Here is a 25819-nt window from a genome sequence, read left to right as displayed (position 1 = left end):
TGGCAGTGGTTCTACAGGGCCTGGAGATGCCCGGGGTTGAAGATGAGGCCTTCAATATGCAAGGCATGTAGTCTACCATGAACATGGGTCCCTCCTCCCAATGCATCCATGTCCTCAAAAAAACCATTTTGTTGTAGTGTACTTGAAGCCAGTATTTAAGGAAGTCTCAAGGGTCTGCTCCCCTTGCTGCTTCCACGTGGTTCGACAGCTGTTTCTTGACTCACAAGCACCAAGCCAATTGAGAGCTGCTGTTAAGAATGTTTATGTTGAAAGCCCCAAGAGCACACACATTTCTCTCCCCAAAGGCCTGGTTCAGAGGACACCCTGGGCTTCACGGTTAGCTTAACCATGTTCAGCTGTGGTTAACGCTAACCACATGCAGAATGCTGGCAGACAACACTTTTATCCCTTTTGTGGTTTAGTTTTCCTTAGTGAGCATAACCACAATGTGGTTAACAGGGCAGATGGTTAGGGAAAACGTGTGTCAGATGACACCGTAAACCATGGTTAAGCATTCTGTTAACCATTTTGTGGTTAAGCAGCATGGTTTAGCGTGTTGTCTGAACGGGGTCACAGAAGCCTTTGCTAGACCAGGGATTATCCTGGGCTGATACCTGGGATCGGCCCTGTGCGTCCAGATGGCGCACAGGGGATCCTGGGCTCTGGCCCCAGGATAAAGCCCTACACTTTGGGCCCGCTTTTTCTCGCAGTCTCAAGCCTGAGACCGCGAACGTGCATCCCGTTTCCGCAGCTTTCCCCAGCTCCACACGATTACTCACGCGAATCCGAGAACCGCGCTGCGTCCATCAGGGCTAGGGTGGGGGGAGCGGGGAAATCAAGTTTAAAAAAAAAACACACACACACAAAATTTAACTTGCCACTCGTCCTCTCGTGCAGCCGTCCCTTTAAAGGTTTTTTTAAAAAATGGCACGCACGCGACGGCTCTCTTCTTGAGCTCGTTGTGACTCGCGTGTAAACAAGAGCGAGATCTCACGTTATTCATAACACAAGGTCTCCCCTCCTCTCCCCCAGATTTTCACTTAGGTCTAGCAAAGGCCAGAGTCCTTCAGATTTCCGCTATAAGGCCAGTCTATAACTATTTCCTACTTTTCATAAGTCTTGGGGAAAAGCCCTGTGGATTCTGATAATCTATGTTACTTGTACATAAGAGACTCAGAGCATGATTTTATTATACAGTTCTACTGCTCCCACACACAAAAAGGTTTTCACAGATTTGTCATGAAAGTAGGGAAACAGAACTATTTAAAAAATGCATCATGGGTCAAATTGCCAATATCCCAAATATAAAACAAGAAAAGAGTGATGTTTCAGAATTAGTGCTTTTCTTGCCACATAAGCTCCACCAATTAGCTGTGGAGACTTTAATGATATCACTACGATGAAAAGAAAACAATGCAAGCCAAACGTGGGTTTAGCACAGCTGCTGAAAGTTTCTGTTGGCAAGCTAAACTAAGCAATGCCAGCAAAGATTACAGTTATAATCAATCTCTGAAGGGGTCAAGTTCCCATTCTTTCCAAATCATCAGTGATAATTACAAAACTTCACAATGAATAGTGTCAGCATCACAGAGTAATACTTGTGTTTGCTAGGATCTGTTCTGCTGTGTAAAAACTACTGTAAAGCGTGATCCTATGCATGTTTATTTGGAAGTAAGTCCCATTGGATTGGATTCAAAGGTACCACTGAAGATCTTGAAGTCACATAAACCATAGGTTGTGAGAGCATTTCTAAGAAACCTGGGTGTGCTTAAGCACTATTCAAGTCCTATTGATTTCAAAAAGGGCTAAAGGATACCTAACTTTCTCTGGACTTGTACCTTTAACTTTTACCTTCATAGGTTTTCAGTGTATCACAGAGGATATAATGCCTACAAAATGTAGAATCCTGTGTATATTAAAAGCATCTGACACATACTATGAAATATTTTCAAACAAAATGCCTAAATGGCTTGAATGAATGATACATAGCAGATGATGATGACAATAACGATGATGATGATACCAATAAAATTTGGGAACATTCGTTTTTCCTCTGCTTTGCAGAAATATTGAACAGGAGTCTACAGAATACTTCCTCTGACAAATAACATAATAAATAATAAAACAAATATCTCTTTCCAGTCACAGCTCTTGTAATCCCACCTCTCATGCAGTTCACATGATCCGGGGAGAGAGTCCATCCTGAAGGGCAGGCACAAGAATAAAATTGTGGTCCCGACGATGAAAGCAAACATAGGTGGCTACAGGGGGATTGATTGCAAAAGTTGATACCTGAGACAAAAATAAATGTGCTGGTAAATCCCAAAGGCAGCAAAGTAGCATGTTATGTCATGACATGGGGGGAGCTATGGAAGACCAATGACTATACCCATCTAAGACCACCCACCAAGGCTGTCTTCTGTACCATCTCATAGAGATCCTCATTTGTCTTGAATACCTCTACTTTTGGGACAACAGTGGAGTGCTGGAGGCAAGCTTCTCAGAAGGACCTTTACCTAGACATGCTTTTCTTTACTGGTTCGTACTTTTGAACTATAGAGCCTTTTTCTTCAGCGGACTACTCCCTTGAAAAAGAGTGTTGTTGTTTTTATTCCTACTTTCAATCTGGGCAATAAGGATATTTAGCGTGTGTGTGGTTTCTTTAAGGTGAAGACTGAAGTAAAATAAAATAAAGGCTGAAGACAGATGTAAAATAAAGGGGGGTTGACCTTTAAATATTAACAGCTTTCATTTTCTGGCCTTTCTGTCATTGCTTGCTATTTCTTCTTATTTTATGGATGTTTTATTGTCTTTCTACATTTTTAACTCCTTTTGAGAAAAACTGGTATATACAGTAAATGATTTTATAAATAAAATCAATCCATCTCAGAACAATGTTATACACAATAACACCCCCCACCAAAGGACCACCACCAAAGGAAAATCCTTTCATGTAAGAGAAATTCCAATAAGAAATAGTTTTTTTAAAAAAATGATCTCTACTTCAAAGAAACCACTATGGATGATACTTATAAGCAACAACACATTGAGCACAAATCACAGAAAGTTGACCATGCTTTACTTTTTTTTAAAAAAAAATAATTTCAAGCCTGTACCACAATTGACATTTAGAAGAGAACAAATATAATTAAATGTCATGAAAACTCTACAGGATTCCTCAAATGCCTTGTCCTTGGTTTGTTTAACCACCATTGCACCTGCAAGTGTTCAAAGCTTTCTTAATGTTTATTAACATTCAAATTCTATAGTTCGCTTTTCTGTTACCAGATGGACTACTTAAGCTTACCAGCAGGCTGTTTCACAGAGTGGACAGCAACAATACCCAGAGGCCGGTGAATATTATACATCATAACTGTTTGATTTCTTCCATGCCATTTGTTGGCTCGAATTACTCGGTTGGTGTATCTGTCAGTCCAGTACACAAAATCTTCAAAGATAGTGAGTGCGTGAGGATGCCGCAAGACCTAAAAAGAGCAAAGGGTTCATTTTTTCATTGTTGTTGTTTATCCAGAAGTAGTGCAGAACAGAACCTGATAAAATAGGGGTAAATGCCAAGTTCTACATCTAAGAAATAGAAACCAAATGCACAGTTACAAGATGGGGGACACTTGGCTCAGCAATACTACAAACAAGAAAGATCTTGGAATTGTTGTAGATCACAAGCTGAATATGAGCCAACAGTGCAATATGGCTGCAAGAAAGGCAAATGCTATTTTGGGCTGCATTAATAGAAGTATCGCTTCCAAATCAAGTGAGGTACTGGTTCCTCTCTATTCGGCCCTGGTTAGGCCCCATCTAGAGTACTGCGGCCAGTTCTGGGCTCCGCAATTCAAGAAGGATGCAGACAAGCTGGAGCGTGTTCAGAGGAGGGCAACCAGGATGATCAGGGGTCTGGAAACAAAGCCCTATGAAGAGAGACTGAAAGAACTGAGCATTTTTAGCTTGGAGAAGAGAAAATTGAGGGGAGACATGATAGCACTCTTCAAATACTTGAAAGGTTGTCACACAGAGGAGGGCCAGGATAACTTCTCGATCATCCCAGAGTGCAGGACACGAAATAACGGGCTCAAGTTACAGGAAGCCAGATTCCGGCTGGACATCAGGAAAAACTTCCTGACTGTTAGAGCAGTACGACAATGGAACCTGTTACCTAGGGAGGTTGTGCGCTCTCCCTCACTAGAGGCATTCAAGAGGCAGCTGGACAATCATCTGTCAGGGATGCTTTAGGGTGGATTCCTGCATTGAGCAGGGGGTTGGACCCGATGGCCTTATAGGCCCCTTCCAACTCTACTATTCTATGATTCTATGAAATATGAATGAGAAATTTTAAAGAAGTGATTGGTAACGATAAGCCTGACAGGATAGCTCTGCTTTTCTGCACCTAGAATGGGGCACAGTATATGGCTCTGCTCTTATAAAAGCCAGCCTTCCAATGGCAATTCATGGAGAAAATAGGAAGAGCTTAACAAGAAGAGGCTCAGGAATGTATTCCCAGAGTGCTGCTATGATACCTCACAGGGATTTCTGTGCCCCAGACCAGCCTGGCTGTCCTCTGAACTTTTTTCTGCTTACCCCATTCTATTCACCCTGAATCCTAGGGGTATGCAGATCGGGTCTGCTCCCCTCAAAAATTCGGGGTGGAGCTCCATTGAGCAGGTTCTCCACTCCAATTTTCTGAGGGAGTCTGTCTCTCTGCGCCACCAGATTACTCATCGGAAAACTGCTCCATTTTCAGAGGACCGGGCTATTATTGTCAATGGGAATTAACAAAAATGTATAAAAAATCCGGAGGGAAAGCTGTCCCAGCTATCCCAGGAGAACTGAGTGCTCATCTCCCTTTCGCCCCAGGATCAGCTGTGCGTCATTTGGACACGCAGGGATGACCTTATGACCACCCTGGGATAAATGGCAGGTGTATATTAGCCCTGAGGTTTCTGCCTTAGCACAGCAGGGCACAACATGAGAGATTAGCCAGCTAGCATTTGTATAGCATGGTAACCTATTTCCCCCCCCCCTTTTACTTGATTTTTTTCATACCAAGTCACTTGCCACCACTTGCCGCCTATTGTTTCCATTGTAATCACAGAAATCAATGTAGTCGAGATACGCATCCGCAAAATACAGCAATTTGTTAGGATAGTCAATGCAAAGTCCATTGGGCCAATAGATCTTATTACTGATGATGGTAGTTCGCAATTTGCCATCCATGCTTGCTCTTTCAATTCGAGGATTCCGACCCCAGTCCGTCCAGAAGATCACGTGAGCGCTATGAAAAGCAACTGATTAATGATCACAGGAAGCAACCACATTTGTATACTTAGAAATGTCAGAACAACCTCATTGTCAAAAACTGTACAGGTTTACGGTGTAGTGACAACTCATTTGGGGCTTTTCAACTTAGAAAGGTGCATAAGAGGGAAGGTGACAGAGGTGAATAGAATTATACATGGTATGGAGAAAGCTGATTGGCCAATGCTTTCCTCCATTTCTCATCATACTAGAGCCCAGGTCATTCAATGAAGCTAAATGGTGGGATATCAAGACAGATAAAAGGAGGGGGGGTTGTTTGTTTGTTGCACAGACCATAGTAAAAGTATGGAATTTGGTACCATAAGATGTAGTGATGGCCACCAACACAGACAGGAGACTAGACAGATTTCATGGAGGATAAAGCTACCAGTGGCTACTAGTCATGATGGCTGTATGTTACCTCCAGTATTGGAGGCAATATGACTCCGTGTACCAGTTGCTGGGGAACATGTATGGGAGGGGGGTGCTATTGCACTTGTGTCCCACTTGTGGGCTTCCCACAGGCAGCTGGTTGGCCGCTACACCAACAGAATGCTGGACTTGATAGGCCTTTGGTCTGATTCAGCAGGACTCTTCTTGTGCTCTTATGATTACAACTAGATAATGCAGGTGGAGCATTCTGAGCGCTTGAAAATGCTGCACAAATATTATTATTTGCATTTATCAATCATCATCATCATCATCATCATCATCATCATGATGTGAGCCAGATGCCAAAGACTTTTCTTAGTTCCAAGAATTTTTTTTTTTTTTAGGTTAATTGTGGACAGCAATTCAGAGCTAAACTACACGCTGGGCGAGTTCGCATGATCAAGCAAGCCACGGTGGCTTAAATAAACCATGGAGGCTTATTTTAATCTTCTACAAGAGGCCATGGATTATTTGAGAATTGTTTCCCCCTCAAACATCCATGCCGCCTGGTTTCTGATAACATGATAAGCTACACACTAGGCAGGTAATTAGGGAAATGGGTCATTGTGTTAAATGTGTAGCATTTAGGAGACCATAACCTTTTCTTTTAGCTTTGTGTAACCACAGTGTGTGTGTGTATGTGTGTGTGTGTGTGTGTGTGTGATCAAGGTAGGGAGGATTAAATGTTCCCACTAGCCACAGTGCATTTTATTTTTAATTCCCCACCCCTGTGAAAGGCCTTACGAAATGGGACAAGCCTCCATCGAACTCAGTAGTGGTTACTTCTGAGTAGACATGCACACTAAATCTCCTTTATTCAGCAATTATTTGCTTTATTGCCCAGGGCCCATTGGATAAGTATCCTATCTACCAATTTACATATCACCAAAAATAGAGATGTCAACAATTCACAAATGATGTGTGTTCAAATGCAAAAGTACATTAAAAGAAAGAAAGAAAGCCTTACTCTGTCCTGGGATCTAAAACAAGGCCCCTTGGGTTTGTTACATTTTCACTGATCAGCACGGTCCTGTGGCTCCCATCAAGTCTGGAGACTTCAATAGTTTCAAGAACATAGTCTGTCCAGTAAAGATTGCGGCCTACCCAGTCCACCGCAAGGCTTTCTGTTACAGTGACACCACTGTCAAATACCTGCCAAAAGCAACGAAGGAACACATTAGTGCTCTTGTCATCCTCTACAGTTGAAACGGAGAAAAAAATTATTCTATAAAAGAACAGAGGAAGGAGGAGAAACTTATTAACCAAAAAACACCCCCTAGAAAGCGTAATCCAGGTGCACGAAGACAATAAATAACTCACTGAAATAAAACTGTTGTTTGCCCCTTTAAAACTGCTTATTTAAACAAATAGCTCGTAGCTAGAAGCAATTTACCACCTCATGTTTAGACAGCAGTCGAAGTAATGCTAATGGATATATTAATATATCAACAAAAAGGAAGGCTGGCTCTGCAGCAAAGATACCAAAATGCAGCCACAGCTTCTATAGCACCCTACGTTCTTTTGAGCTGGTGTTCTTTATCAGTGTAAACATATATTGATTCATACAAAAACCTGCAAATATCAAGAAAAAGGTAACCTGTTTTCAGGATCTTTGGAGACAGAAATGTGGGAGAGAAATCAAACAAACAAAAGCGACTTAAAATAGTTATTAAAAAGGACAACACAACCAACATCCCTTGTAAAAACAATTCTAATCTAGGGATCTAGGTGTGTGTTAGAGGGGAAAATCACCACTGGACAGGTGATAGACGAGAGACAGGCTCTGGTGCTATTGGAAAGTATAAAATCTTTAATAGTTCTTTTTTGTCAAAGGCTCAACGTTTCGGATTTTAACAAAATCCTTCTTCAGGAGCTACAAACAGATAAAATTTCAACAGTTAAAAATACAAAATAGCAAGAAGGACAACACTGCTAATGAAACAAACTTTGCTCATTCTTTGGTTTTTAGTTACTTTAAAAAATGTTTCTCAAGAAAACAGAAGGTTGTTTGATTGAGATATTGGACTTGAGCTGATTAGAATATCATATGAAATTTTACATGAAATTCTACATGGAACAGCTTAATTAAAAAAAAAACTTACTGGATATTTAGTAAAACATTCTTTGAATACTAGAAAAATGCACAGCACATTACATGCAATGGGATCCCCATAGGGCAAAACAGAATTCTATTTTCCATCCCATCTCTCAACAGTACATGTGCTCCCCCTCGTGTACTTCACATGCCCCTGTTCAATGTCTCCATTCTGCTCAGTGAAGTAACGCAAACTATACCATTTGCAATGAGAATATAGCCTCCTTCACACGTGATATGCATGAAAGGGGTCAAATGTGTTTCCTGAGAAGCAGGGCCACATTGCTGGCTCCGCCCCCAGCATCGTGTGCCATCACTGGCCCTCCTCCTTGACATCCACATCTCTGAAAAGGAGAACATATTACTAAAGAGGTGAATGCGCCCCGGCGCCCCATGCAATCGGTGTCTGCATCCAACAAGAGACTTACTACTGTTTTGTCTGTCCCATTCTGGTATGCACTCCAAATCTTGTCCTGTGTAGTATCAGACCAAAAGATTCTATCAGTCACCGAATCAAAATCAACAGCAACAATGTTCCTTCCATCTCGAACCAAAGAATAAATGCGCTGCGCATGAGAAGTTATGTTGTTAACAACAATTTGGTTACGGCTTGCCACCAACAAGAGGAAACTCCCAGACTCTGCAAAAACAGGCAAGTAAAAACAAACAAACAAACCTTTAACACGCAACTGCTGGAGTAATTCCATTCATAAAACTGCTACACAGGATGAGCAGAGGTATTATTTAATGGTGGGAGGGGCTTGATCGGGCCTGGTCTGAGGTAGGGTGACCTTATGAAAAGGAGGACAGGGCTCCTGTATCTTTAGCAGTTGTATAGAAAAGGGAATTTCAGCAGGTGTCATTTCTATGCACTGGTAGGTGAAGGGAATTGGCACCAGTAAGGAGGTATAAAAAAGAGAGGCGAGCTCTAGTGCTGTGTGTAAATAAACAATGAATGTTTTATTTTTGTAACAATATAAAAACGCTCGACGTTTCAGATTCAGAAGAATCCTTCCTCAGGAGCTGTAATAAGAAAAAAGGCGGGCAAGCTGCAATACTGCAAACACAGTTCACTTGATGGAAAAGCCTCAGTGTTTGTTGTATGTCCTGCTATCAGAACTGAAAATTTTTCTGGGTTGTGTTAAAGCTGTAGAGCCCTGCCCTCTTTTGTATCTGGTCACTCTAGTATAACTCCTGCAGCTTTAACTGTTGTGACGAAGAGTGAATTTCACCAGGTGCTGCATGCATTCAAATGGCACCTGCTGAAATTTCCTTCTTCTTCTTCTTCTTCTTATTATTATTATTATTTATATAGCACCATCAATGTACATGGTGCTGTACAGTTGTTCTCTATACAACTGTTAAAGATACAGGAGCCCTGACCTCCTTTCCATATGGTCATCCTAACTCTGGGATCCCTTTTGGCTGAAGAGTGGGATAAAAATCCTTTAAATGAATGAATGAATGAATAAAGTAGATGTTATACCAGCACATTCCACTTCAGCAATTATCATTCTTTGCCATCTAGACAGAAAGGGTTTCATGTCCCACACTACATGTCTGAAATGCCATCATTCACACTGAGGACTACGGGAATGCTGTCAACAGAGGAGTTTCACCTCCGTACATACATATGACAATGGTTGTAGGATCATTTTTTAACAACTGAATTTAAATAATAAACCACGAGCAAGTGAACAGAGATGTAACTGCGGTAGTCTCATCAGTTCAAATGTATTTTTATATTGCCCAGTAAGTTTTTAAAACACAACTAAACTTAATTTCATCAAATCTGCAAAGGTAACTGCAAATGACTAATCTGTTGCCTAATACGCTAACAGCAAGCGGCATATACACAAATGGCTTCCAATGGCCAAACGTTCAACGCCTTGCCAAATCACAGGGGGCAGTAGGGTAGCGCCATTAAAAATAGCCAGGACACAGTTATATATGTGTGCTCGTCTGTACATCATCTGGGCATTCCTCACCTGCTACTTTGCAAGTCTTTCCATTGGGTTCTATCACGTAACCTTCATCACAGTAGCACCTAAAAGATCCTCTTTCATTGTGGCAGTGCTGGCTGCAAAACCCTGGAGGGTCACATTCATTAATGTCTTCACAGGTTTTGGAGTCATTGGCAAGCTGGTATCCAAATGGACAAGAACACTGAGCTCCAAAGGGTCCTTGAATGCATTGATGGGTGCAGCCTGCATTATTATCAGAACAGCTTTCCTGGTCTGCAAATGAATGGGAGAGGCTCTTAAGCCAGTGTTGCATGAAAATCTTTCACCTCACCTAAAATATATAAAATGTAGTCATAGCAAATGCTAAATTACGGATCCTGTATGAATAGACAATGGTGAGACCCAGACTTATAGAAGATCCATTGAAATACTTGAGACTTAATTTAGTCATGACTGACAAGTCCCATGGACTTCAATAAGTCTACCCTAAGTATGACCTTGGCCTTATCTAGACCTAAAGTTTATCCCGGGATCGTCCTGGGGTCATCCCTGTTCATGTAAATGACACACAGGATATCCCGGGAGCAGGCAGGGACGACCCCGGGACGATCCCGGGATAAACCTTAGGTCTAGTTAAGGCCTAAGTCTAGATCCAACCCAATATATTTAGCACTAAAGGCTACCAGAGAAATATATTCAATAAGAGGACTGTATACTGATCTGTATATTTTGTAATTAATATGCTTTAGGACAGGTAAATTCTGAGTCGCTTTGGCAGGAATTACACTTATGGCTGGTATGCAAGTTTGCTTCCTGTGGATTGTCATTGTAAAGATGCCATCTGTGTGGTACCAGAAGTAGAAAAGGTTGTTGTTGGTTTTAAATAATAAATCAGTTTACAAACATCTAAAAATAACAGTTGTGGATCCTTACGTGGTACAGCAAGAAAACAGATAAAGAGCAATCCATTCTGTCTTTTTTGGGATAAAGAAAGAAAACATTATGTCACACTCCCAGCTACAGTTTCCATAACCGCCCAGAGAGCTTCGGCTATTGGGCGGTATAGAAATGCAATAAATAAATAAATAAACTCCTTTGCAGGAAACAGCTGGAAGCACAGAGAAAATGTGACTGCTTAGATCTATCTACCTGATGTTTTACCTACCAACTGAAGTGAGCGTTAACACTGAATATTATGCCAAGAATATTCATAATATAATTTCCTTCCTTCTTCATCAGATGACTCTTTCAAACACTCTTAACCATCATATACTCTTAACTCTTCTCTGCAAGTGTGAAGTCTATAAAATTTACTTTTTTCTTTAACAACAAACTTCATTTTTCAGGATTCTAAGCACAGAATAAAAGCTGCTCAAAAGGAACTTTTATTGACTAGTCCCTCCCACCCTAATATATGAAATGTGATAGCTTAACAGCAGAATTCGAGTTATGATTATTTGAGGCTTATTTACATAAACAGGTACCCAGAGAAAAGAACACATATCCTGAGGTTTTAAGTCTCTGTTCAAAAAAATAATAATGACAAGAGGTCAATTTGCAGCTCAAGGTAACGCGAGGACAATAATAAGGGATTATTGGCTCACCTTTGCATCCTCTTGGGATAAGTAACTGTGGTTTGGATACAAAGGATGATCTTCTTTACACAGAATCATAGAATATAGTAGAGTTGGAAGGGGCCTATAAAGCCATTGAATCCAACCCCCTGCTCAATGCAGGAACCCACATTAAAGCATACCTGATAGTTGGTTTTCCAGCTGTATCTTGAATGCCTCTAGTGTGGTAACTGGTTCCACTGTCACACTGCTCTAACTCTAAGAGAGTTTTTCCTGATGTTTAGCCGGAATCTGGCTTCCTGTAACTTGAGCCCATTATTCTGTGTCCTGCACTCTGGGATGATCGAGAAGAGATCCTGGCCCTCGTCTGTGTGACATCCTTTCAAGTATTTGAAGAGTGCTATCATGTCTCCCCTCAATCTTCTCTTCTCCAGGCTAAACATGCCCAGTAACTGTGGCTGGGATACAAAGGGTGATCTGCACATGTACCAAGGCTATTCGGCAACTCTTGCCCACTGAGGCCTGTTGAGCCACCATCCACAAAAATGTTCTGGAATGATGAAGTATTTGATGACTGAAGAGGCTATACGGCAATAGAAAATTGGCTGGTTCCTGTGCATACATTGTGCAGGGACACAGGTCTCTTTAGATCCTGGGAATGCACAGAAACCAGCCAATTTTTCATTCCAGTATAGCCTCTTGGGTCAACAAAATACCCCATAATTCCAGAACATTTTTGTGGGTGGTGGCACAACAGGCCTCAGTGGGGAAGGGCTGCTGAATAGCCTTGGTACATGTGCAGATCACCCTTTGTGAACTGCCAGTTATTTATCCAAAGGGGATGCAAAGGTGGAACTGAGATTTCCTCAAAAGGGTACAAGTAGCTGATCTAGTGAGCAGGACTATATTGCTGAAACATTCCAGGATTCCCTTCTCATCTCAGTAAAGGCTGTCAGAGGCAGTATGCCTCTGAACACCAGATGCTGGTGTTCTCTAACACGAGTTCTCTAACACAAGTGGGAGGGTGCTGTTCTGCTCATGTTCTACTTGTGGGCTTTCCACAGGCAGCTGGTTGGCCACTGTGCAAACAGAATGCTGGATTAGACAGCTTGGGTCCAGGTTATCTGAAAGACCGTTTTCTCCCATATGACCCTGCCTGTGCTCTGAGAACTTCTGGGGAGGCCTTTCAGTCCCACCAACATCCCAGGCATGCCTGATGGGTACACAGGAGAGGGCCTTCTCAGTGGCTGCTCCAAGGCTGTGGAACTCCCTTCCCAGAGAGGCTAGGCTGGCTCCTTCTGTGCTACACTTTCGGAGGCAGGCAAAAACTTCTGTGTTTCAGCAGGCTTTTGGAGCTACTCTGGACCTGTGTTAATGTATTGGATTCCCTCCCCCTTTTTGATATGTTACTGGTTTGTTTTTTTAAATCATGTTTTTCATTTTTCTGTAGGTTTAATTCTAACTTTTGTAAATTTATATTTATATGTTTTAATCATACATGTTTTAATTTTGTAAACCGCCTTGAGTCCCAGTCTTGGGAAAAAGGCGGGATATAAACAAACAAATAAATAAATAAATAAATAAATAAATAAATAAAATAATAATAATAATTAAAAAAATGGGCCTTTGGTCTGATCCAGCACGATTCTTATGTCTTTGGTTCAGAAATGAAACAAACCAGGACCACTGTCACTGAAACCACCTCAGGGGTCCCTATTTTTGCAAATAAGCCTTCAGTTAACAAATACGATTTGAAATTTGGTACCAAAACAAGAATCTAATATGGTTTAGGATCATACCTGGCTGTGGCTCATCTGAGAATGTGCATTGATTGATTAGAAAAAGGGAGGGGAGAAAGAAAGAAGTTAGGATTAAGTGTAAATCAACAATGACAGTAATCAACACAAACACTGCTTCCGGCCATTTGCAAATTTTGAGATTTTAAAAAATAATTAGGTAAAAGTTAGAAATATGAAAGAAAATATTAAAGGCTGAATGAAAATTTGATTTTAAATTGAAAGCAGCTACTGATTAAGGTCCAATCTCAAACAGTAAATTTAACAAGTATTTAAAGATATAAGTAGACAAGTCTGAAATTTACTATGTTACAGTTAACTGGAGCACTGTCCTGAATAAAGAGCATAGCCATAGTCTTGTACAATTGCTTTAGGCCCATATAATTGTTGTCTCCAAAACCTGCAATTAAAATACAACATGAAAGTGACATGCACAATATAACACACTACACTGTGGTCTGGGGCCTTGTACTTTATTTATTCATTATGATGGCTCGCCATTCTTCCCTCAAGGAGTTCAGGATTGCATACAGGGCTTTCCCCATTTAGCTTCAGAATGGCCCTGGGAGGTAAGCTAGGCCAAACCTAGGTTTCCCTGCTCTGTCCAGCATTCAAAGCGCTTCAACCCACACAGGCATTTGCAGGCCTTCGTGTGTAAAGAAAGAGTAACTTACTGCAAAGGGGGGATTCATCCGCTCCATTAGGGCAGTCGGCAAGATTGTCACATACTTTGCTCAGGTTTACACACATGCTGTGGCCTGGACATTGCCACTGCCAGCTGGGACACCGGAAAGGCTGAGTGGGGCAGTCTCTTTCATCACTCATATCCCTGCAGTCGTTGTCACCATCGCAGACCCAAGCACGGTAGACGCAGTTGCCATTATCGCAGTGGAAAAGAGAAGGAGGGCAAGTCCTGGGTGGGCACCTGTGATGCTCATCTGAGCCATCGACACAGTCAGGGTGTCCGTCACATTCCCAGTTGTCAGGGATACAGTTGCCATCTGACTGACACTGGAACTCATTCTGGTGACACATCCCAGGTGGCCTTGTAGCTGGAAGAGTCACATTGAGCACGTGGGACAGTATCCATGTATATATGCACATGTGCATGTGTAGAAAAGCAAGCATAGTTAATATGTTTCTTAATCAATCTATCAGGATTTATTAGCATGTGCTAACAGTATTGTTTGCTATGTACTACATACACAGTATTGCCTGCTGTGCGCTATGTGCAGCCATAGTACATAGCAAACAAAGGGGAAGTCATAGGACAATGCAAAGTATGCAGAAACAAGGATGATTCTAATCATCAATATTGAAGAATTTACCTGCAGACAAAGAAACACTGGTGTTGACAAAATGTGGATCATCTTAGTTACCAAGAAGTGTGCTTATTAAGGGAGGCAACACTTTTTTATTTGCCCAAGCATATTAAGCCATTGGTCTGCTAACTGTTCTATCGTTTCAATGGTTTTTAAATTCTTTTACTTGATTAATTTGTTTTACTATGTTATTGGGTTCCATCCAACATCATGTAAGCAAATTTGTCCTCGTGCAATGGGGCATCCCCTTGCTCTCTTGCCACCCACACCTCCTTATAAGCCCCCCAAATCTGCTTCAGATGGTACCCCAAGGACCTATATCGGGACGGGGAATCCATTCTGCTAGCAATTTCTATTCCGTTGGTGGACAGACAGCACAGGATACATTGTGTTTTATTTTGGTATGATCAGTTGCTCATGTCCTTTGTATACCGCCCTGGTATATGCAGGTTTGAAGGTCAACATAAGAATATTTTAATAAATAAAAATAAATGAGCCAAAGGAGAGCAGACTCAGCAATAATGAGCAATGAGAATAATATCCAGTGTAACAATATCCTGAATCCCTAATTTCATATTTTTAAAGTGTGCTACCCAATGTAAGTGACTGTGCTGTGGGGAAGCCGATCTTTGATAAAACAGATTTATGATCAAGCAGCCTTCTTCCAGCAAGAAAGAAATGGATCAACTAATGTTAGATAAAGAGAGGATTTGGCAGAACCATTAGAACAAAGATGAAGCCAATTAATTAGAAAAAAATGTCCAGGCTTGGCCAATCAAAGAATTCAAACCTATTTCCAAATTCAAAAGTCCCCCAACCACACACTTTGGGGAGAACAAAGTTCCTCTCAAAAAAAGCTGCTTGTGATCTCTCAGTGGAGAATATAGTTAATACACATTCATTTCTGGCATGAATGGCTGCAGAACTTTAGAAATTAAAGGGGACTACAGAAGAACCATCCTTAACAGACAGGATGACATTTCTACTCAAATAAATTAGTACAAATGCCATGTAACATTAGTGGAGAACCACAATTTTCAACAAATGTAACTACAGCTCAATAAATGTACTATTTTTAATATAAGTGCTTGAACACATTAGAATGCACAAATGCATAATGTCATTCAATATTTGAAAAAGCAATTACAGCCTTCCTGTGCTTTGCAATCATAATAATTTTTCATTTGTTCAAATATAGTGCTCTCTTGTTGACACTGCTTTCAATCGAGTGAACATTCCCTCTTCTTTTTAAACTGCAAATCAAATGCACACCTCATTTAAAAGCTCCGTAACACCTAGGAAGAAATGCTGGCTACCTTCGCTTCTCTGTCATCACTCAGTTACTTCCTGTTTGAAAACAGGAAGTAAACAAGGAGCACGGGCCCATTAAGTCCCGCGTTGTAATCACGCTGCTTCTCCCACACACAGCAGGAGAGAGCAGCAACCAGAGTTTTTCTGGTTTTTCTTGCAGCACAAGGAAGGCCAGAAGGGGCGGAAGGTGTGAGACAGGCAGACGACATCATGTGAGGGACCTCCGAGAAATTTGTGAGGGCCCAGTAACGAGTGATGGCGCTCTAAGCCAATGGGAAAAATTCTCATTGATGTTAATGTCTGGATTGTAATAGTTGTTTCTAAAGCTACACACACACACACACACACACACACACACACACACACTCAGTCCAGCAAAACAAAAATCCTGATTCAAATTTGGATTTACAAGGGATGCAAGACATATTCTAACCCATCTTGTATACATTCCCACTGGAGAAGAATTCTTGTAAACATCTTGTCTGTAGGTTCTGTTTTCAACACTTGTTCACAAGGTTTCACTAACAACAGAGTGGCTTATGTGTTCTTATATTATACTTACGACAACCAGCCTCATCAGAGTGATCGTTGCAGTCAAAGACACCATCACACTGGTAATAACGACTGACACACTGGTCTCCACTTGCACATTTAAACTCAGAGGAACTGCAGTTGTAGACTACAATTAAGGAAAAAGAATAATTATCTTAGATTTCACTTTTTAGGGGAAACATTCTAAACAATTTCTTAGAAGTTGTACCACAGAGTGAGAACATGTATGTATGTACATCTGAGCATCCTAAAGAACAAGATGCATGACTGAAATATTGCATTGTTTTTTCTTCTTCCGGAATGTGAAAAGATCAAATGAGGTCCAGCCATTTTCTTTCCTCCCTGAACACATACAGCAACTGCCATGCATACTGAGGAATTCTGAAAATAATTCCAGCACAAATAATGTCTCTAAACCAAACTTCCCTGACCTGTGACCTCCAGGTATTTTGGACCTCAACTCCCAGGATTCCTGACCATTTGCCATGTTGGCTGGGGCAGATGGGAGTTGAAGTCCATAACATCTGGTGGGCACCAGGTTAGGGAAGGCTGCTCTAAACTACCAGGGGGCAAGTACTGTATTTTACACACACAAAAATCAGGAATTTTTATTTTATTTTGATAGAAGGTTAACAAAATAAAGGCAACAAAAAGAACATACATAATAATTAATCACAATCACTATAGAAACAAAGGAATTCACTAATTATAAATCTTAGTCTAACTGATAATATAAAAAATTATCCCCAATCCTATCTAGTATGACCAACACAATTTTCTTTTCTCATTACTCTTTATAAGATATGAGTTATACTTCTAGCATTCCCATTTTACAAATGGGGGGATTGAGGTAGCTTTTCACCTCAGTCCACCCAGTAAGCCTGTGACTGAACTGTGATTTGAACCCTTGTCTCCTAGGCGTAATTTAAATACTGATTATGTTACCTCATTACCGTTACAGGTAATGAGGTAACTTTTCCCCCAAATAAGTTGTGTATATGTATGTTTTTAAAACAAATACTGATTCCAGTTATAATACTGAGGAAGCAAAACCTGAGAATATCGGTACAGAACGGATTTCTTTGAAGCATGGGTGGTGGTGGTAATTTGATACTTAACTGCAACCATGTTCATCTGCTCCATCTACACAATCCTTGTCTCCATCACAAACATAAAAGGGATCAATGCACCGGTGATCAGGACACTGGAATTGACCAGGTTCACAGGTCTGCGTGAAAGCTATAAAGACAACGTAAAAACAGACAGACTCCAACTTAATATGTCTCTTCCCCACATTAGCTAATGCATTAGCACATTCTGAAGAATAGCATAGTGTAGACCAATGCCTCATACAACACTAAGCATATTTACTCAGAAGAAAAATCTCACTGCAATCAATGAGGCAAGTTAGACATGACTTAAGTCCCACTGATTGCAATGGGAACTAACTGCAACTAACTGAGTCCAGATTTGACACACTAAGTTCAATGGGACTTTCTTCTTAGTCAGTGTGCTTATGACTGCAGCCATAGCACTGAAGGAGCTCTGCAGCAAAGAAACAAAAGAAGCAGCCTTAAAGGCCCTTGCTGAGAGCAAATGTTAGGTGCAAATGTAAATAAAATGAAGTAAGGGTTAAGATGAATAATTTTTAACAAAAGTGTTGGTAAGGAAAAGCAAATTCTTTGGGGTGTATTTCATTTTTTCCCGAGAAAAAAATACATAAAAAACAAAAGAATGGACCAACAATCTAGGTTAAATGCATGAAAGAGATAGAAAGGTATTAGAATATACATCAGTCTAGCCAACTGTCAGTGAACGTATGTTTTCATCAGTAATTAATGTTGCTGCCTGTGGTTTTTCTTGCTCCTTTGCTCTTGGCCAATGATAACATCCTTTGAAAAAGAAGCAGACACCATTGGTAGACATGGGTTTTAAGATCCGTTATCCACACAAAAATGAAAACCGAAAGCAGATACCTGATTAAGATGGAACGCAACGCTCTACTTACTGCAGTTCTTTTCATCTGATCCATCACCACAATCGTTGTCGGTATCACATAGCCAGATTCTGGGAATGCACTTGCTGTTATCACAGGTGAACAAGCCTGTAGGGCATGATGTAGGCCCTTGTGTGGGGCAGTGAAGTTCATCGCTATTGTCAAGGCAGTCATTGTGCTTATCACACCGCCACCGCCTGGGAATGCACTGGCCATTTCTACAGGTAAAGGCTGATGTGGCACAAGAGATGTCTGAACAAGACACAAAAGGTTGAGAAGTTTTAGACAGCAGTGTCAACAGAAACGGCCTTCCTTATGAATACAGTGCAAGCCTATACATGTCTGTTCAGAAGTAAGCCCCATTGAGTTTAATGGGATTTACTTCCAGGTAAGAGTGTAAAGAATTGCAGCCTAAGAACTTCTAATTATTGTTACAGGGGAAAAGCAAAGCTCATACGTCTGATAAGACTAAAATGAGATTGAAAGTATAACCTACTTCCTCCAGATTGCAGCTATATGCCCATCCCATTATTTTGTTGCAGGGATGTAGGCTATGAGGCGTCAAAGAACTGCCCAGGCTCACAAAGACTCTTTCATTGTTTAAATGGAGGGGGAAACTCCATGCATGCCTTCTGAAGTGAGTTCCCTTGCATTCAAGGGAGTTCAATGGATGCATCTATGAGTGCATAAAAGCAATAATACCTATAAATTGTATCCAGAAAAAAACCTAAAATTGTTGCTGGGTGTGTTTAGGCATCTATGTCTAGATCAGAAGAACTTTAATTTTCAAAAGTATTTCAGATAATTATGTTTTTTTTAAGTTAGTTGTTTATGGAATTTCTAACTTTGATATTTTCAATATTTGAACTCTGTTTGAGGAAAGGGTGGGTAGAAAGGTTTTAAACAAACAATCCTTAATTTGCTCAAAAGATATTTGAAATAGGAAACGAAAAAGAAGTTTCCATAAGGACAAGAGACACAACACTAAACTCTGAACATAAAGGGGGTGTTTGGACAGTTGCAGGAGTTAAAGAAGCCATTGTGGCTCCTCCCACTACCCCTGAACCTGCGGGCACATCATTTGTATAATTACCCACACTGTAGTATGGGTTGGCATGGTGTCCAAACCCTGGCCCTAAGCAGGGCCAGGAAGTAACTCTTTCCTTCACTTCCTGCCTGGTGAACAGCTGATCAGCAGCAGGTTCAGGAACAGGAAAGAGCACTTGAAGCGCTAAGGTTTTTCAAAAATGTTATTAAAAAGAACTTTTTGATGGGGACAGGAAGTGGACAGCTTTCCAAGGGCCGCTGGAGATCAGGCAGACACCATGGCGCCCCATGGCTGCAGCTTTGGGGACGCCAGATCTACACAATATCATCAAATGTAATTCCATGAGCTGCATCTGCCACAATTTTTTATATTTGTGCACTCTCCACAATCATCCCAGAACCTCCTCATAGATGCAGACCTTTACATCTGACTCACCCTATGAAAGCCCATTTCTGGATGATGAAATATGTTTGTTTTTGTTAGTATTTTTATGAGGTCAAGAATTCCAATGCTTCTAGGCAAGCATCTATCCTCCAATTAAGTTTTTTTTTAAAAAAAAAAGCAATGCCAAACAATACTTACTTAGGGAACCACAGTTTTGTTCATCGCTGTTGTCATGGCAGTCATCCACACCATCGCAACGATAGTACCTGGGTACACACCTTCCATTCCCACAGGAAAAGGAATATAAACCACACTGCAAAGTAGGGGGCTCATTGGATGGATCTTCCACACAGGTCAGCTGATTAGAACTCAACTTCATTCCATAGGGGCAACCACAAACTCTCTGATAATTAGGTGCTGGGAAGCAGAAGTGGCTACAGTCTCCATTGGGGTTTGTGGCTCTGTTACAGAAGTTAGTGCCTTCAAAAATACCATGAAATATATAATTAGATTAGATTACTGCAATGCCCTCTACGTGGGGCAGCCTTTGAAGACGGTTCGGAAGCTGCAGCTTGTGCAAAATGCAGCAGCCAGATTGATAACTAGAACAAGGAGGTTTGAACATAAAACACAGATTCTGGTCCACTTGCATTGGCTGCCTATACTCTTCCGAGCCCAATTCAAGGTGCTGGTTTTAACCTATAAAGCCCTATACGGCTTGGGACCACAATACCTGATGGAACGCCTCTCCTGACATGAGTCTACCCGTACACTGCACTCAACATCTAAGTGCCTACTCCAAGGGAACCTCGGAGGATGGCAACAAGGGAGAGGGCCTTCTCAGTGGTGGCCCCCCAATTATGGAATGATCTCCCTGATGATGCTCGCCTGGCGTCAACATTGTTATCTTTTCAGCGCCAGGTCAAGACTTTTCTCTTCTCCCAGGCATTTAACAGCCATTAACAACGCTAAGCTTGTTTGTTTTTTAACAGACCCCAGAACTGTTGTTTTTAAATGGATACCGTTGTTTTTATACTGTTGTTTTTATGTTTTTGATGGTTTAAAACTTTGTATACTTTTTAATGTTCACCGTTTAAAACTTTTGTAAGCTGCCCAGAGAGCTTTGGCTATGGGGTGGTATATAAATGTAACAAATAAATAAATAAATAAATATTTATAGATAGATACATTTACATTTGCCAGACCCTAGAAACATTTCAAATGTACTCTCCTTGTTGACCAAGAAGAAATATAAACTGTAAAAGACACAAGACAGGCATATCAAGCCAAAGTTAAACACTTTTAAATCCACTCATTTCAGTATGAGAAAAAAGTCCACGCTTAACACTGAAAACTCATACGCACTTACTTACCTAGAAGTAAATCCCCTTGAATTCAGTGGAGCTTACTTCTGATAGCCATGTTTAGGAATGTGCTGTCAAATTTCTCCCACTGAAATTAGTGGGATTTGGTTAGGGTGACCATGTGAAAAGGAGGACAGGGCTCCTGTATCTTTAACAGTTGCACAGAAAAGGGAATTTCAACAGGTGTCATTTGTATATATGGAGAACCTGGTGAAATTCCCTCTTCATCACCACAGTTAAAGCTGCAGGAGTTATACTAGAATGACCAGATTTAAAAGAGGGCAGGGCACCTGCAGCTTTGTTGTGATGAAGAGGGAATTTCAGGTTCTTCATATATACAAATGGCACCTGCTGAAATTCCCTTTTCAATACAACTGTTAAAGATACAGGAGCCCTGTCCTCCTTTTCATATGGTCACCCCTGATTTGGTTGGATCGCTTCATCGCATCATCTTACAAAAGTTAAATCGGAACCTCATTACTAGCCTTTTAATATACTCTACTGTTGAAGAATTTGAATTTAAGGACTAAAATGAACCCCGAATTATCTTTTCCAACCCTCCGGAAAGGTCTTCTCTCACAATCACCTCATGAAAAGCTGCCATCATCTAGAAGTTTATAGGGTGCTATAAGTAGAAAGAAGTGAATAAAGTGCCCCAAAGAATAGAAATTGTTTCTCTAGGGCCTGTTTCTCTGATGCTTTATTTTTTAACACTGTCTTTTGTACCAAATTTCCCCATTGTCCAAAGTACAGCAACAGGAAAGGTGGACCGGCTCCGTCTTGGGATGAAGTCCAACATCACGCAAGCAGAATGACGGAAGCAGTTCCACCAGCAGGAGAACATAACTGGATAGCACTCACAGTATCCAACTGTCATGGCTTTATTGCACTAGTCTATTAGCATGCTTGTCATTTAGTAATGATCATTAACAACTACGTATGTTAATAAATACAGCTAAACTCTTCCACACACAATTGAACTGGAGCAGTATTTATTGTGAAAGACACAGCAGCTCACACTTCCTGACCTCTCTCACCAAGGAGCCTTAATCAAAGCATGCAATACCCCTTGAAAACAATTAAAAGAGTTTAATATCTCGCCCTGGTGCCAAACAGCATGCTTCAGTAGGCATTTAATTAATTAATTAATATTTTCAATCTGCCCAGTAACAAGTGTTTACTAGGCTGATAACAAACATACCGATACATAGTTGTATAATAGATAAGCTTACCTATTTGAGAATGAGCATTGTATGCTTTTACGTGCATGATGTTATTGATTCCTCTCCTGATAACAGTCATTTCTCCTCCATCAGACTTCCGAACTCGAACTATTCCACCGAGTCTCCAATCAGTAAAGTACGCATAACCTGCAACCCACCAAAAGGAAAAATTTTCAGGGATTTTTATTCTATATGAACAAAGTACCAGTGACCCTAAGCCAACTGGGCAAATGTTTTTTAGATGCATTATGATGAATGAGGGCTTTTCTGCACGAGGCTTTTACCCGCTACTTTACTGAGGCTTCTGCTTCCAGATTTTTTGGGAGGATTATGATCGGCTCCTTTACACACGTTTCTTTCTGGTAGGGGGGTGTCTTTCTCTGCCTTTCTATATGTTCCATTACATAAGCACTAGGTGGCACTGTGTTATAGCAAAATTCTACAAATTCATGAGGGTTTCAACCTGCCATTCGCAGAAATACCAAGATTTCTCATTAGAAAATGACAACATCCTGTATAGCATCCGCCAACAAGCATGAGTAAGAAATCACAAGAGCACAATAAATGCCTCGTGTAGAAAAGCTCTGAGTATAAAGTTTTATTCTGGGGTGATGCCTCTGGAAATCCATGAGAACAAACAACTAAACTGCTGCCCACATTAAAATTCCCCTATTCACATTTTGAAAGACATGTCAAAACCCAGGGAGAAAACAGCCCAAACCATTGCACTGTCGGGAGAGTCAAATGTAAGCCTGAAATCTTAATTCTCTTGTGTGGATCCTAACTAATGTTCCATCAGCAGGAACATGAAGTACTGCTCTTGGGATGCTCCTGCCAGAAAAAGCAGGGAGGTATTTTTTACTAATTTCCCCTCTTCCCTGCAGCCCCTTGCACCACAAAAGTCTTCTCTAGAGGAGATGGGGGCACAAGGGGCTGCAGAGGAGAGGAGAAATTGGTGAAAGTCACTTCCCTCCCTTCTTCCTCCAGTGGAAGCCTCTACTTGCTCAGATTCCCTTTGCAGACAGAAGGAGCCCTTCTGTTCACAGGGGAGAACTCTGTGCTGCTTCTCTGCATGTGTCTCCAAAAAAGCAAATGAGGCAATGGAACCTTGTAAGCAATCCTTTCACAGAACATCCACATTTCAAAATATGATGACCTCCAGTCCAACGAACTGTCATGCTTTTATGAACTGTGGACTGCAGTGACTCCACACATATATGTTTTCCAACAAAATTCTTTTCCACCAGCATTGCATCTTCTCAGTGTCGTCCGGTGGAGCTTTTCCGGGTGGTTCGCGGCCTGTTACACTCTGGGCCAGGGCGTGAGATAGTTGAACCCTCGGTAGCACGCTGTGACGAGTTTGCACGGCACTTTGAAGATAAAGTCGCTCAGATTCGTCATGAATTGGACACCACACTTAATGCAGCTCCACTAGTAGAGGCGTTCAGAGCGCCGTCCAGCTCAGTTTTATTGGATGAGTTTCAGTTATTGAGGCCCGAGGATGTGGACAAGGTGCTTGGCCAAGTCCGGTCGACCACCTGTGTGCTTGACCCTTGCCCCTTGTGGCTCATTACATCAAATAAGGAGGGGATCGCCGGCTGGGTCCAGGAGGTTGTATATGCCTCCTTGAGAGAGGGAGTGGTGCCGGCCTCTTTAAAAGAGGCGGCAATTAGACCACTCCTGAAGAAGCCTAATCTGGACCCGGAAGATGTTAACAACTACAGGCCGGTGGCTAATATCCCTTTCCTGGGCAAGGTACTTGAGCGGGTGGTTGCAGGACAACTCCAGGCGCTCTTGAATGAAACGGATTATCTAGATCCATTTCAATCGGGTTTCAGGCCTGGTTTTGGAACGGAAACTGCCTTGGTCGCCCTGTGGGATGACCTCTGTCGGGAGAGAGACAGGGGGAGTGCGACCCTGTTGGTTCTCCTGGACCTCTCAGCGGCCTTCGATACCATCGACCATGGTATCCTTCTGGATAGGTTGTCTGAGCTGGGAGTTGGAGGTACTGCGTTGCAGTGGTTCCGCTCCTACTTGGATGGCCGATTCCAGAAGGTGGTGCTGGGAGATTATTGCTCTGTGCCGTGGCTCCTAAGCCATGGGGTTCCACAGGGCTCTATCTTATCCCCTATGCTGTTTAACATATACATGAAGCCATTGGGGGAGGTTATCCGGAGACGTGGACTGAGGTGTCATCAATATGCGGATGATACCCAGCTCTACCTTTCCTTTTCATCAAACCCAGGTGAGGCAGTGACTGTTCTGAACCAGTGCCTGGGCACGGTAATGGACTGGATGAGGGCTAACAAACTGAGACTCAATCCAGACAAGGCGGAGGTACTGTTAGCGGGTGGTTGATCTGTCCGGCGAGGTGATCTTTGCCCTGTCCTGCACGGGGTTGCACTCTCCCTAAAGGATCGGGTCCGTAGTTTGGGGGTGCTCTTGGATCCAGAACTGTTACTTGAAGCACAGGTGAACTCAGTGGCAAAGAGCACCTTTTATCAGATTAGGTTGATATACCAACTACGCCCTTATCTGGACAGAGATAGCCTAGCTACAGTTATCCATGCTCTGATAACCTCTCGCTTGGATTACTGCAATGCGTTATACGTGGGGCTGCCTTTGAAAATGGTCCGGAAGCTTCAGCTGGTACAAAACAGGGCAGCCCGTTTACTAACAGGGACTGGCTGGCGAGATCACATTACGCCAGTCCTTTTCCAGCATCATTGGCTGCCAGTCCAGGTCTGAGCCCGATTCAAAGTGCTGGTATTGACATTTAAAGCCCTAAATGGTTTGGGGCCAGGTTATTTGAAGGAACACCTCCTCCCATATGTACCTGCCCAGACCTTAAGATCATCTACAGGAGCCCTTCTCCGTGAGCCCCTGCCAAAGGAAGTGAGGCAGGTGGCTACTAGGAGGAGGGCTTTCTCCGCTGTGGCACCCCGGTTGTGGAATGAGCTCCCCAGAGAGGTCCGTCTGGCGCCTACACTGTACTGCTTTCGTCGCCAGCTGAAGACCTTTTTATTCTCTCCGTATTTTAACACTTAATTTTAACTTAAATTTAAATTTTACTGTTTTAACTCTGTATTTTAATCTTATATCAATTTTGCTGCATGGTTTTATCCTGGTTGTGCTTTTTATACTGTATTTTGAAATTGTGCTTTTAACCTGTTGGTTGTTTTATTGTGGTTTTAATTTTTGTGAACCGCCCAGAGAGCTTCGGCTATTGGGTGGTATAAAAATGTAATAAATAAATAAATAAAATATGTTTTCATTCCATACTCACCTCCAAAGATAGTGAGACCAAATGGATGTGTCATCTGGTTAATGCGTTCAAGTGACTTCCTGTCTAGCCCGTCAAAGGTACTGTGTTCAATTTTATCAAAGAAGGCATCCACCCAGTAAAGCCTTAAAGAACTGAAGAAAAAAGACAGTGTTTTATTCAAAC

General features: G+C 41.7%; 1 protein-coding gene across 1 annotated transcript in view; it reads right to left on the bottom strand.

The window, feature by feature from the left end:
* The window catches only part of LRP2 (LDL receptor related protein 2), a 173790-nt gene that overhangs the window by 77729 nt on the left and 70242 nt on the right, over nucleotides 1-25819 (bottom strand). Inside the window, exons 20-32 of the mRNA XM_063118309.1 lie at nucleotides 25658-25788; nucleotides 22381-22518; nucleotides 19983-20264; nucleotides 18365-18604; nucleotides 17476-17595; nucleotides 16367-16483; nucleotides 13846-14223; nucleotides 9826-10074; nucleotides 8266-8477; nucleotides 6710-6894; nucleotides 5059-5287; nucleotides 3308-3485; nucleotides 2164-2292 (exon numbers count right to left, since the gene is read on the bottom strand). Of these exons, the coding sequence (XP_062974379.1) occupies nucleotides 2164-2292; nucleotides 3308-3485; nucleotides 5059-5287; nucleotides 6710-6894; nucleotides 8266-8477; nucleotides 9826-10074; nucleotides 13846-14223; nucleotides 16367-16483; nucleotides 17476-17595; nucleotides 18365-18604; nucleotides 19983-20264; nucleotides 22381-22518; nucleotides 25658-25788 (2588 nt within the window). The remainder of the gene's footprint in view (nucleotides 1-2163; nucleotides 2293-3307; nucleotides 3486-5058; nucleotides 5288-6709; nucleotides 6895-8265; nucleotides 8478-9825; nucleotides 10075-13845; nucleotides 14224-16366; nucleotides 16484-17475; nucleotides 17596-18364; nucleotides 18605-19982; nucleotides 20265-22380; nucleotides 22519-25657; nucleotides 25789-25819) is intronic.

Source organism: Elgaria multicarinata, chromosome 2, assembly GCF_023053635.1.
Source record: "Elgaria multicarinata webbii isolate HBS135686 ecotype San Diego chromosome 2, rElgMul1.1.pri, whole genome shotgun sequence".
NCBI classification, from domain to species: Eukaryota; Metazoa; Chordata; class Lepidosauria; order Squamata; family Anguidae; genus Elgaria; species Elgaria multicarinata.
This window is presented reverse-complemented; position numbering and strand designations above follow the sequence as displayed.